General features: G+C 42.7%; 1 protein-coding gene across 2 annotated transcripts in view; it reads left to right on the top strand.

Moving 5' to 3' along the window:
* Positions 1-14,236, top strand: part of STYK1 (serine/threonine/tyrosine kinase 1) — a 102,237-nt gene that overhangs the window by 83,750 nt on the left and 4,251 nt on the right. For both annotated transcript variants that reach the window (XM_073685388.1, XM_073685387.1), the window contains exons 8-9: positions 8,322-8,362; positions 9,008-9,104. In XM_073685388.1, the coding sequence (XP_073541489.1) occupies positions 8,322-8,362; positions 9,008-9,104 (138 nt within the window). The remainder of the gene's footprint in view (positions 1-8,321; positions 8,363-9,007; positions 9,105-14,236) is intronic.

Genomic DNA, 14,236 nt, shown 5'->3' with positions numbered 1-14,236 from the left:
TAGAACAAGACCCACACACAGCTAGAAGCCCAATATTTTTTCAGAGGTAGATGCAGAAAAAAATATATTCAGTTTGCAACCTGATGGAGGTCAGTATAGATGGACTAATAGAACAAGTCCCACACACTGCTAGAAGCCCAAATATTTTTTCAGAGGTACTGTAGATGCAGATAAAAATTATTTTTAATTTGCAACCTGATGGAGGTCAGTATAGATGGACTACTAGAGAAAGTCCGACACACTACTAGAAGGCCAAATATTTTTTCAGAGGTAGATGCAGAAAAAAATATATTCAGTTTGCAACCTGATGGAGGTCAGTATAGATGGACTAATAGAATGATGCTATGCCCAAAAGATTTTACTTCACTAGGTGCAGTAAAAAAATTGGTATTCTATACACAGGTGGTATATCTTGCAACACAGATAGGCTACTCCACTGACTAACACACTCTGCAATAGGCCAAAAAGGATTAGCTTTGCTAGATTCAGCCAAATGCTGTGAAAAAAACTTGCACAGCACTGGCACAGACCTGCCTGGCAAAAACTGATAGGAACTCATGTAACCTAGTCCTGAAAAGGACTCCAATTACAATTAGTCTTTACTCCCACAACCTATCTATTTAAGAGCACAGACCTCCCTGATAAAAGTCGTAGGAAATGCTGTAACCTAGTCCTTAAAAGGACTGCAATCACAACTATTCCCTACTCCCAAGCTATCTGTATATTTGTGCGAAAATTGGCTTGAAATTAACAAGGTATAGCGCACACAGCAACAGCGGTGCCGTCTAACACGCAGCTGCAGCAGTGAGAAAATGGTGGCGACGGGGAAAATGGCTTGGTCTTATAGGGCAAGGACATGTGACATACACTGCCAATGACACATGCCCTTGCTTGTGTGAAAAAAAGCACTTCGCTCCGTGTGTGCGCTGCTGATAGGCTGACAGATTGCACCTCCCCACTGTAAATGCGGGAAAGAGAAAAAAAAATGGAGATCTTCATTGTTCCTGCAGAGATCCATCCCCTGCCCCTCCCCCCACCCCGCTGTACACTCAAACTGCGTATTAACATTAATTTTCATCATTACTGAGAAAAAATCCAGTTATGATTTTGGTGCACGAACAGTTATCGAACATAACCTCGAACAGCCGAATTTTTCTCAAATTGTTCGTGTTCGCCGAACGGCTCGAACACCGCCCAAAACAGCTCGAATTTGAGATTGGCGAACAGTTCGAGTAGAACAACGCTCATCTCTAGTACTGAGTATCGCGGGTGCTTGAGTGACATGCTTGAGTCTCCGCCCCAAATGCTTTGCGTCCAAAGAAACCTCATTGGGATTGCCAACAATGCACGAGTGATCCCCGCATGTTTTTTTTTGTGTGTCTAATAACAGTGAAACATGTGGGCGGGGACTCGAGCATGTCACTCGAGCACGCGCGATACATGGTGCATACCTAAGTACCTGATGCAAACTCAAGTAGCGAGCACTTGCGCTCAAGACTAATGACAACTTATTCAATATAATGACCTAATGTTATCAAATTTTGTGTCGTACCTCTGGGTTTAAAATGTTCACAATACCCCTTGATAAAATCCTTGAGGGGTGTAGTTTCCAAAATGGGGTCACTTGTGGGGGCTTTCCACTATTTAGGCACATCAGGGGCTCTCCAAACGCGACATGGCGTCAGCTCTCAATTCCAGCCAATTTTGCGTTCAAAAAGTTACACAGTGCTCCTTCCCTTCTGAACTCTGCCGTGCGCCCAAACACTGTATTTTTCCCACATATGGGGTATTGGCGTACTCAGGAGAAATTGCACAAAAGTTTTTGGGGTTCATTTTCTCCTCTTACCCTTGTGAAAATAAAAAATTTGGGGCTAAAACATAATTTTTGTGGAAAAAGTTTGATTTTTTAATTTTCACGGCTCCATGTTATAAACTTCTGTGAAGCATTTGGGGGTTCAGGGTGCTCACCACACATCTAGATAAGTTCCCTGAGGGGTCTAGTTTCCAAAATTGTGTCACTTGTGGGGGGTTTCCACTGTTTAGGCACATCAGGGGCTCTCCAAACGCAACATGGAATCCGCTAATTATTCAAACAAATTTTACAATCAAAAAGTCAAATGGCGCTCCTTTCCTTCCGAACCCTGCTGTGCGCCAAGACAGTGGTTTTCCCCCACATATGGGGTATCGGCTTACTCAGGAGAAATTGCACAACAAACTGCATGGTGCAATTTCTCCTGTTACCCTTATGAAAATGCAAAATTGGGGGCTGAAAAACATTTTTGGGTCTAAAGTAACATTTTTGTGAAAAAAGTTAAATGTTCATTTTTTTCTTCCACATTCCAAAAATTCCTGTGAAGCACCTGAAGGGTTAATAAAGTTCTTGAATGTGGTTTTGAGCACCTTGAGGGGTGCAGTTTTTAGAATGGTGTCACATTTTTGTATTTTCTGTCATAAAGACCCTTCAAAGTGACTTCAAATGTGATGTGGTCCCTAAAAAATGGTTTTGTAAATTTTGTTGGAAAAATGAGAAATCGCTGGTCAACTTTTAACCCTTATAGCTCCCTAATAAAAAAAAATTTGGGTTCCAAAATTATACTGATGTAAAGTAGACATGTGGGAAATGTTTTTTTTTATTAACTATTTTGTGTGACATAACTCTCTGATTTAAGGGCATAAAAATTAAAATTTTGAAAATTGCAAAATTTTCAACATTTTCACGAAATTTCAGTTTTTTTCACAAATAAATGCAAGTGATATCAAATAAATTTTACCACAATCATGAAGTACAATATGTCACGAAAAGACAATCTCAGAATCAGGGTCATCAGTTGAAGCGTTCCAGAGTAATTACCTCATAAAGTGACAGTGGTCAGAATTGTAAAAATTGGCGTGATCATTAACGTGCAAACCACCTTGGGTTGTAAAGGGGTTAATCAAAAAAGGAAGGAGGGTTACAGTGCCTGCACAAACGTATAATCAAAACATAGATATACTCAAGGGACAAAAAACATGATTATATAAATAAATAATATGATAACCATTATAAACAAAAAAACAATTCATAGAATGACCCCTCAAACAAACTGAGCAAGATAAGATAGTGAATGAAAATGAAGAGATACAAAAATGAATAACAAAAACTAATCAATAAAAACTTCAATATTTAGGAGACCCCTCACAGACAGAGCTTCTAATAAAGTGCAGTAGTGCAGTAACACCAGTACCCACCAATACACGCCATCATCAATGCAACAATTGATGAACCACACTGCCCGGTATCCTGACGTCCATTTCGGGTATAGCTTTGTGTGGTCAAAAGAGTCCTGATTAGGGGGTACTGGTTCATGAAAATATTTCTTTCTGCACCTTTAGAATGCAAGGATACAATTTTACCAGGAAGAAGAATGATGATCTTCTCCGTTGATAATATTGTATATAGAGTTAACACCATGACTAATATGAATAACAGTTACCACTTCCTTGTGTGCTCAGCTGCCGTACAAATTATCATAGCAAAATTAATAAATCCATGGTTGTCTTCACCACGAAGATCCTGGAGGCATTTGGACTGATTTTATCCACAACTATTTTATCCACAACTAAATTGTTCACATACAGTATGTCAGTATGGGGATTGCAGACATAGGCGGATTATAATGAGGGCAATCTGGGCTACCGCCCGGGGCCCGGGCCTCCAGGGGGCCCATGGCCAGATTGCCCTTATTATAATTTTTTCGGCAGAGGGGGACCGCACTGTGCCTTAGACGCCGGCCGCATCAGGGAGACAGACACGCACCCTGCACGCTTAGTGCTGCGTCTCCAGAGCTGACGTCACACAGTGGTGTCTGGAGCTCATCAGCCTGCCGGAGAGGAGTTCGTGCAGCAGACCTCAGTGGATAGCGGTAAATATGAGCATTGAGGAGGGGGCTGCAGGACCCTGCTCTCCTCCTGATGAGTTCACACAGACCCCTTAGTGTCAGGTCTGCAGGCGCTCTGCTGGGGCTCTGTGTAACTTATTGCCGGAGTCTGACCTTTGCTGCAGATCAGGTCACTCTGGGTCATTGGCTCACGCGTCACCAGACCTGCAACAAAATTCAGAGTCCTGCAATAAATCACAGTGAGCCCCAGCAGAGCGTCCACAGACATTGCATACAGGATCCCACACTGACTGATCAACCCTGAACCTACAGGACATCACATACTATACTGCTCCATATATAATATGTGCGGTCCTGTAGGCAGGTCTAGGTGTTATCAGTACAGTGTATATCCCTGTACAAAAATGTCATCCAGGATACAGATTAGTGTGTACAGTGTATACTGTGGTACAGACATCAGATGGGATATAACAATGTGTATAGTATATAACATCTGATGTCTGTATCACAGCATATCATACTAGCTATTGAACCCGTTCTACGCCCGGGTGGCAAGCTTTTTTATTGGTATATGCTCCTCCATCCTGGTCCCCCACCCTGGTATATACTCCCCCATCCTGGTATATACTCCCCCATCCTGGTATGTACTACCTCATCCTGGTCCATGCCCCCCTCCCCATCCTGGTCCCCCATCCTGGTATAAACTCCTCCATCCTGGTATATACTACCCCATCCTGGTCCATGGCCCCCCCTTATCCTGGTCCCCCATCCTGGTATATGCTCCCCAAGCCTGCTCCCCCATCCTGGTATATTGGTATATACTCCTCCATCCTAGTATATACTTCCCCATCCTGGTATATGCTCCCCCATTCTGGTCCATGCTTCCCCCCCCATCCTGGTATATGCTCCCCCATCCTAGTCACCTATCCTGATATGTACTCCCCCATCCATAAATACATTTTTTTTAAAAAAAGACTCCTACTTGCTTTTCTACCTCTCCACTGCAGAGCATCGCCTGCGGTATTTCACTAAAATTGCGCCAGAGTCGGCGCCCGCGCATAGCACGATTTCCGTTTTCATTTTAATTAATACAATTGTGCAGAGTGTATTCAACAAAATGGCGCCAGAGTACGGGCATGCTCATGCCACGCTGTCCATTTTGTTGAAGACACTGTGCATATTTGTCCTCACTAAAATGCCGCCGAAAATCGCGCTATGCACAGGCGCCGATTTTGGTGCCACACTCTTCCCTCGGCCTCTCCAGAGATGACCGGACCGAACAAGTATGTGTTTATGGTGCTGGAGATCGCGGTATGCGCTCAGCGCTTATGCATACCGCGATCTCCGGCTCCACACTCCTCATCCCTGTCTGGGATGTGGATGTGTCTTTCTGTGTTACACTTGCGCAGTCTATAGAGGCTTCTGACAGAAGGACACTTCCCTGATTGTACTATAGATACCAGTCATGTATTGTCATATAGACTATACAGGGCCATACCTAGGGGAATCGGGGGGGGGCATGTGACCTGGGTACATTCGTCAGGGGGGTGCCTTCGGGCCACCTCATGTGGTGGTCAGAGGTGTCTCCCAGGCAGTTGCATTTTGCATTCGACCATTCTCTGAGCTGGTTGTGGAACCGACAGTCGATCAGAGAAGGGAGCCATGTACGGGCTCATACTGTATATAGGGAGCTATGTGAGGGCTCATACTGTATAAAGGGAGCTATGTGCGGGCACTTATTGTATATAGGCAGCTATGTGCAGGCTCTTATTGTATATAGGGAGCTATGTGCAGGCTCCTATTGTATATAGGGAGCTATGTGCGGGCTCTTACTATATATAGGGAGCTATGTATGGGCTCTTACTATATATAGGGAGCTATGTGGTGGCTCATACTGTATAAAGGGAGCTATGTGTGGGCACTTACTGTATATAGGGAGCTATGCACGGGCTCTTACTGTATATAGGGAGCTATGTGGGAGCTCATACTGTATAAAAGGAGCTATGTGCAGGCACTTATTGTATATAGGGAGCTATGTGCGGGCTCTTATTGTATATAGGGAGCTATATGTGGGCTCCTATTGTATATAGGGAGCTATGTGCGGGCTCCTATTGTATATAGGGAGCTATGTGCGGGCTCCTATTGTATATAGGGAGCTATGTGCGGGCTCCTATTGTATATAGGGAGCTATGTGCGGGCTCCTATTGTATATAGGGAGCTATGTGCGGGCTCCTATTGTATATAGGGAGCTATGTGCGGGCTCCTATTGTATATAGGGAGCTATGTGCGGGCTCTTACTGTACATAGGGAGCTATGTGGGGGCTCATACTGTATAAAGGGAGCTATGTGCGGGCTCTTACTGTACATAGGGAGCTATGTGGGGGCTCATACTGTATAAAGGGAGCTATGTGTGGGCTCCTATTGTATATAGGGAGCTATGTGCGGGCTCCTATTGTATATAGGAAGCTATGTGCGGGCTCCTATTGTATATAGGAAGCTATGTGCGGGCTCCTATTGTATATAGGAAGCTATGTGCGGGCTCCTATTGTATATAGGGAGCTATGTGCGGGCTCTTACTCTACATAGGGAGCTATGTGGGGGCTCATACTGTACATAGGGAGCTATGTGGGGGCTCATACTGTATAAAGGGAGCTATGTGTGGGCTCCTATTGTATATAGGGAGCTATGTGCGGGCTCCTATTGTATATAGGAAGCTATGTGCGGGCTCCTATTGTATATAGGAAGCTATGTGCGGGCTCCTATTGTATATAGGAAGCTATGTGCGGGCTCCTATTGTATATAGGGAGCTATGTGGGGCTCATACTGTATATAGGGAGCTATGCGCGGGCTCCTATTGTATATAAGGAGCTATGTGCGGGCTCCTATTGTATATAGGGAGCTATGTGGGGCTCATACTGTATAAAGGGAGCTATGTGCGGGCTCCTATTGTATATAGGGAGCTATGTGCGGGCTCCTATTGTATATAGGGAGCTATGTGCGGGCTCCTATTGTATATAGGGAGCTATGTGCGGGCTCCTATTGTATATAGGGAGCTATGTGGGGCTCATACTGTATAAAGGGAGCTATGTGCGGGCTCCTATTGTATATAGGGAGCTATGTGCGGGCTCCTATTGTATATAGGGAGCTATGTGCGGGCTCCTATTGTATATAGGGAGCTATGTGCGGGCTCCTATTGTATATAGGGAGCTATGTGGGGGCTCTTACTGTATCTAGGAGGCTATGTGAGGGCCTATACTGTATATAGGGGGCTATGTGGGGGCTCATACTGTATCTAGGAGGCTATGTGGGGGCTCATACTGTATGTAGGTGGCAGTGTGGGGGCTCATACTGTATGTATGGGGCTGTGTAGGGCTCATACTGTATCTAGGGAGTTATATGGGGGCTCATACAGTATATAAGGTGATGTCAGCATACTTAAAACTGCTCAATAATAAGTCATACAATTAATATTATTTTTTATTATTTTGTTAATATTATTAATATTGAGCAGAATTAATTTCAGCCTATTGGTTCGGCCTCCACAACAGTCACGGTCTCTCATGTGGCCCCTTGGGAAAAATAATCTCCCACCGCTGCTCTATTATGTATAGCGCTATGTTATGTATAGGGTTGTGTACATAATGGAAAAAAAACTCCGTCATTTTCCGTCTACAGATGTGATCAAAGCATCTGTGTGTTACTCACATGACCTATCACATGATCTATCAAAGGGGATCATGTGACATGTCACGTGACACATCAGGTGCCCGGGGGGGGGCCACGCCTTCTAAACTGCCCGGGGCCCTGGCTACTCTCAATCAACCCCTGATCGCAGAGGATTCATTTTGTGAGGTAAACTATTGTTTAAAAACAGGCAGTGAAATGTTTTACCTCACAAAATGAATCCTCTGCGATCCCCTGCTGTAATATCTGTATTGTCTTTTGCTTCCTCCCCTGCCCAGGAGCTGAGGTATACTGTACACGGTCAGACACAGACAATTTTTAAAATGAACTTTTGTTCGTGGGAAAACCCCTTTAAGACCACTTTCAGGAGTGGGAGACAAAACCAGATGAGGAACAATCAGAGAAAAGGTCTAATAGAAACAAGTCACCAATTCTGCATTTATCACCCACTCCTGGTTTTGTCTCCCACTCCTGAGAAATAATACTGACCGAATACTGACCAAATACTGATAGTGGGGCTGTGGCCTAACTGTAAAACATTGCAGATTTGCTCACAACAAATCCAGACGGAAAGCCCACAACATATCTGCCATAGGAGAACATACCCAATTGAAGTCTGTACTAGTAAACTAAACGAATAGTTTTTGCCGCTATTCGTGATTATTTTGTTTACCTTCAGTTTTTATATTCACATTTTTATCTAAAACTCCATTCACACTGCACTGTTCTGCAACAATAATGTCTTTTCATTTCTTTCAGATGGTCCTTTGGAATCCTGCTTTATGAGATGATCACTTTGGGTAAGGATGGCTCTTCAGCTTAGGTCATTTTTACACATCTTACATTCACTTTCCGAGAACGGACTGCGATTTTCCGGACTATCTGCAGGTCTACTGATGTTCAATTGTTCACAGAATGTAATTTTTGGACTTGTGACACCGGCCTTACTCCATTTCCTACAAGCTCATAAAAAAACTCAACTCACACATCTGTTTGTTTTTTTCTTGGATTCAAAAAAATGTCATATTTTCATCAGCGTGTTAGATCTGATTTTCATCTGTATTTGGTCTGTTTGCTCCTTTTTACCAACCAATTGTCATCTTTCTTTTCTTCTATGAAAAAAAACTGAAGGAGATCACCAAAGCTTCTCCTAGGAAATAGTGAAAGTATTTTTACTGTCCCATTCACTTCAATAGTAGCAATTTTTTTTTTTCCGGGGGACCATTGGTCAATTGACATGTGAATAGGCCTACAGAATAAAATGTATCAGTATGTGATCAGTGAAAACACAGACAGCAAATATAGAAAAAAACTGATGTGTGAATGAGTCCTAATACAGTAAAGTAAAACAGTAATTCAGGCCTAATTTATAAATTATTTAATTTATATTAGTCATGTATAAAATCTATATTGCTTAGTATAAACAGTAATTGTCTCTGTTCTAGGTGCTCCTCCTTACCCTGAGGTTCCTCCCTCTAGTATCCTGCAGCACTTACAACGTGGCAACATCATGAAGAGACCGCCCAACTGCAAGCAGCATTTGTAAGTAACAATCCATTATCTTCATCTGTCGCCTTCATCTCCAGCACTATGCCATATACTGTACAACTGCATTGGGCTGAATTCACACCTGTGTTGACGTTTAATGAAAATCTCCACTACTATAAAAGTTAAAGATTAAGTAAACTTTCAATTTATTTATATTTGTGTCCAGCATGGAAAGTTATGAAACTTTTCAAATCACTTTATTAGGGGATTGTCCTTCATTCCTGTAAAAAAGAAATTGAATGTTAATAGCTTCCTAACCCTCTGCTTATCCACAGTCTGCTGGTCTGCCATTAGCTGAATTGTTATCCGAACATTCTCATTTGGAGTACAGATGATGGCAGTGAATGTGATGGCAGACGATATGAGTTTTCTGCTTGTCAGAACAATCTCTTGCAGCAGTTTATCCCCAGAGTTAGTGAGACACAGGTGGTGAACGGACACTTTCACTGCCATCATCTGTGCTCCAAATGAGTATTTGATATCAGTGCACTAAAAGGCAAATAGACTGGGAAATATCACATTTTTGGAAGCCACTTGCATGCAATTTTCTTACAGAAATGAAGACAAATCAATTAATAAAGTTGTTTGCAAATGTTTCATAACTTTCCATGCTGGTCAAGATTATTTAAACTTTTTTTTAAACTTTTTTTAGTTTAATAGACTTACGGCTGTATAATAAAGGAAAAAAAGCTAAGAAAAGAAAACCCCACACTCTCTGTGTGTCCTGCAGGTGTCCTGACATTAACATCCAGTAGGGAAGTCATGTGACCCCCGCAGCCAACCGGTGGCTACTGCTGGGCTACACCCTTCACGTTCCATCTGAACGGTTGTTTCCTGGGTTGGAGAACAGAATAGATGAGCTGCTTCTGTCCATTTGGTCACTTTGTGTTTTTTTTTACAGCGCCCTGGCCTCATTAAGTTTCCATTTTACAGTAGTGGAGACCTCCTATGAGTTGTTTTGAACCTTCATAGGGCAGAACAACCAAACTGAAGGCATGTCGGAGTCATTGCACATCGGACACCTACGGAGCCTGATAGATTACAGTGACGTATTGTGAGGTTCACTGGGTTCTGTTGTGCTGTCCATCATTTTGATGGGATGATAGCACCACATACTGCATCTGACGCAGGTGTGAATAGAGTCGTAGCTTGTTACATAGCCACATTCATACAGCACTGCATAGATGCACGCTCTGATACTATTCTAGTTTCCATTAGGCCTCAAGCGTATAGCTGAATTACCAATCAATAACAGGGTGCCCACACTGTATCTCTGTGGTCCTCATTTTTATATGGTGGCAAAACATGCACTGTGTTCCCTCTTATGGCATTGCTATGTACATAAGCGGCTGTTATCAGTGTGGGCACTGCGGCTGGTTACACCTAGTCACCCTGTAACCAGATGAGCGGCAGGTACTTGCTGTGTAGGGTTCTGCTCTGTAGTGCACAATCTCCAACCTAGGGCACATCACAGCTGATCGGTATCCTACTCTGCTAATGTGCAATGCTGCCATCTAGTGGCCTGAGCTCCTGCACTTTTTCTGTACCAGGAAAAGGCTACTGTTATGTAAGTATGTATGTATTATGTGTTTGTGTATTTATGACAGTATTGTGTGTATACCCGTATTTACTGGAATACTGTGCATGTGTTTAAGAAGTGTGCATATGTACATGCATGTACAGTGGTGGCCAAAAGTATTGGCACCCCTGCAATTCTGTCAGATAATACTCAGTTTCTTCCTGAAAATGATTGCAATCACAAATTCTTTGGTATTATTATCTTCATTTAATTTGCTTGCAAGGAAAAAACACAAAAGAGAATGAAGCAAAAATCAAATCATTGATCATTTCACACAAAACTCCAAAAATGGGCCGGACAAAAGTATTGGCACCCTCAGCCTAATACTTGGTTGCACAACCTTTAGCCAAAATAACTGCGAACAACCGCTTCCGGTAACCATCAATGAGTTTCTTACAATGCTCTGCTGGAATTGTAGACCATTCTTCTTTGGCAAACTGCTCCAGGTCCCTGATATTTGAAGGGTGCCTTCTCCAAACTGCCATTTTGAGATCTCTCCACAGGTGTTCTATGGGATTCAGGTCTGGCTCATTGCTGGCCACCTTAGAAGTCTCCAGTGCTTTCTCTCAAACCATTTTATAGTGTTTTTGGAAGTGTGTTTTGGGTCATTGTCCTGCTGGAAGACCCATGACCTCTGAGGGAGACCCAGCTTTCTCACACTGGGCCCTACATTATGCTGCAAAATTTGTTGGTAGTCTTCAGACTTCATAATGCCATGCACACGGTCAAGCAGTCCAGTGCCAGAGGCAGCAAAGCAACCCCAAAACATCAGGGAACCTCCTCCATGTTTGACTGTAGGGACCGTGTTCTTTTCTTTGAATGCCTCTTTTTTTTCCTGTACACTCTATGTTGATGCTTTTTGCCAAAAAGCTCTACTTGTGTCTCATCTGACCAGAGCACATTCTTCCAAAACATTTTAGGCTTTCTCAGGTAAGTTTTGGCAAACTCCAGCCTGGCTTTTTTATGTCTCGGGGTAAGAAGTGGGGTCTTCCTGGGTATCCTACCATACAGTCCCTATTCATTCAGACGCCGACGAATAGTACGGGTTGACACTGTTGTACCCTCGGACTGCAGGGCAGCTTGAACTTGTTTGGATGTTAGTCGAGGTTCTTTATCCACCATCCGCACAATCTTGTGTTGAAATCTCTCGGCAATTTTTCTTTTCCGTCCACATCTAGGGAGGTTAGCCATAGTGCCATGGGCTTTAAACTTCTTGATGACACTGCGCACGGAAGACACAGGAACATTCAGGTCTTTGGAGATGGACTTGTAGCCTTGAGATTGCTCATGCTTCCTCACAATTTGGTTTCTCAAGTCCTCAGACAGTTCTTTGGTCTTCTTTCTTTTCTCCATGCTCAATGTGGTACACACAAGGACACAGGACAGAGGTTGAGTCAACTTTAATCCATGTTAACTGGCTGCAAGTGTGATTTAGTTATTGCCAACACCTGTTAGGTGCCACAGGTAAGTTACAGGTGCTGTTAATTACACGAATTAGAGAAGCATCACATGATTTTTCAAACAGTGCCAATACTTTTGTCCACCCCCTTTTTTAGGTTTGGTGTGGAATTGTATCCAATTTGGCTTTAGGACAATTATTTTTGTGTTTTTTCATTGAAGACAAATTAAATGAAGATAATAATACCAAAGAATTTGTGATTGCAATCATTTTCAGGAAGAAACTGAGTATTATCTGACAGAATTGCTGGGGTGCCAATACTTTTGGCCACCACTGTATGTTGTAATTTTGTGAATGTGCATCCATTGTGTGTGTGACTCCTTATAACAAGTGTGCAAGTATGTAGTGTGTGACTTGTACACATATATGTATGTAGTATCTGACTTGTGTGTATATAGTGTAGTGTGTGATTTATTGTGCACATGTATGCAGTGCATCACTTTTGCACATGAATGTAATAAGTTTATGGCTTGTGCGCATGTATGTAGTAAGTGCGCGGTTTGTGCACATGCATATAGTAAGTATATGGCTTGTGCTTATGTATGTAGTAAGTAGGCGGCTTGTGCACATGTATGCAGAGAGGGCACCATGGGCACATACTCTGGGACTTCCACTACCCAGGGAAATAATAGAGGTCTCTACCAAAGCGCTTACTTTTAGACCCCACGACCAAGATAAAGAAGCACTCCTCCCATCAAAGTTTTTATCCTCTTAATATATTGCAGTCATCATATTATATAGCACTGTGCATTTACAATTGCTCGTTTTGTCTTTCTACCCAGCTAATTCTTCTCTGCTCTATGTAGAAACAGGAAGTCTCTTGTCCCTGCATTTATCATTCCCTTCTTCAACTCCTGACTCAGCTTCTCCGCTCCTCCCCCTGCCATAAACTTTTGCAGTGACTCTGACTTGTGCAGAGAAAATTGACCTCCTGTTTCTACATAAAGCTTAGAGGGATTCAGCTAGTCAGTTTTCAATCACATTATATCATAGACCTAATGAAAAAGAGAAGAATTAGCTGGGTAGAAAGACAAAATGAGCAATTGTAAGTACACCGTGCTATAGAATACGATGACTGTGATATATTAAGAGGAGAAAATCTTTGATGGGAGGAGGAGTGCTTCTTTAATGAAACCAATTAGTAGTTTACAAAGTGACATTTTACTGGGCTACCACAGATTTTATGGTTCCTGGTCACCCCCACAATTCACCTGCTCTGTGACTGAGACACATCTACATCTAAATTTTATTTTATTTTTCCTTTTATTTCTCTGCTCCTGCACTCCGTGCAGTTGCATTAACCGTGTCCGTAACCCTTTAATGACATCACACACCTATAAAGGCCACAACAATTTGCTCGAGTATCACCCTGCGGCGGGCACTGCCAGGTTGGTATCTCTGTTACTGTAGGGAGAATTTTGCAATTCCATGGCACAAATCATTTGTAAGTGAATTAGGCTTTGATAAAGCTTTATTCACGTCCTGTTCCTTTCTCTATGACTTCTCAGAAGCCCAGCTGGCATCCATCACAAAGCTGCGTAATGTGAATTGGCCAGCTTCCCTAACTATCTCCCCTGTGGCAGTTAGATGCTTTGCATAGGAAATATGTATTACTGCAGAGAAAAGGAATTCTCTGTCACTAGCAGCAGCCGACTTTGTGATTAATGGGATAAATAATCATTTTACTTTTCAGTAAGTCAGTTCCACATTTATTAAGTCGCCAATAAAAACATGTAACGCGGCCCGTACAATGTAAATAGCTGGCAACAGAACGCTTGTCACTACGGCATGTCTCCCCTGAGAACAAAACCATGGGAATATATATGTTTATAGCTAAATAGCCTGACATCAGAGATAATTTCATCACTATTGATGGCTTTTCTTGAGTGTGCCAGATGCAGAATTAGAGGATATACACCAATATGGTTGTAAGCAGCACTGACAGGGAGGTGGGCGGTCTATGATAACAGCTGATGGGGTTGATGCCCCGTTGATTTTCTTATTAGCACTCCTATTTCATAAAGGAGAAAAAAATAGTATTTATTCCAAGTTTATAAACTCAACATGGCTGAATCAGTTGGACTGGTG

Source organism: Phyllobates terribilis, unplaced genomic scaffold (assembly GCF_046119375.1).
Source record: "Phyllobates terribilis strain yellow unplaced genomic scaffold, ASM4611937v1 Scaffold_5__5_contigs__length_657084704, whole genome shotgun sequence".
NCBI lineage: Eukaryota > Metazoa > Chordata > Amphibia > Anura > Dendrobatidae > Phyllobates > Phyllobates terribilis.
The sequence above is the reverse complement of the archived record's forward strand: the minus strand, read 5'-3'. Positions and strand labels throughout refer to the sequence as shown.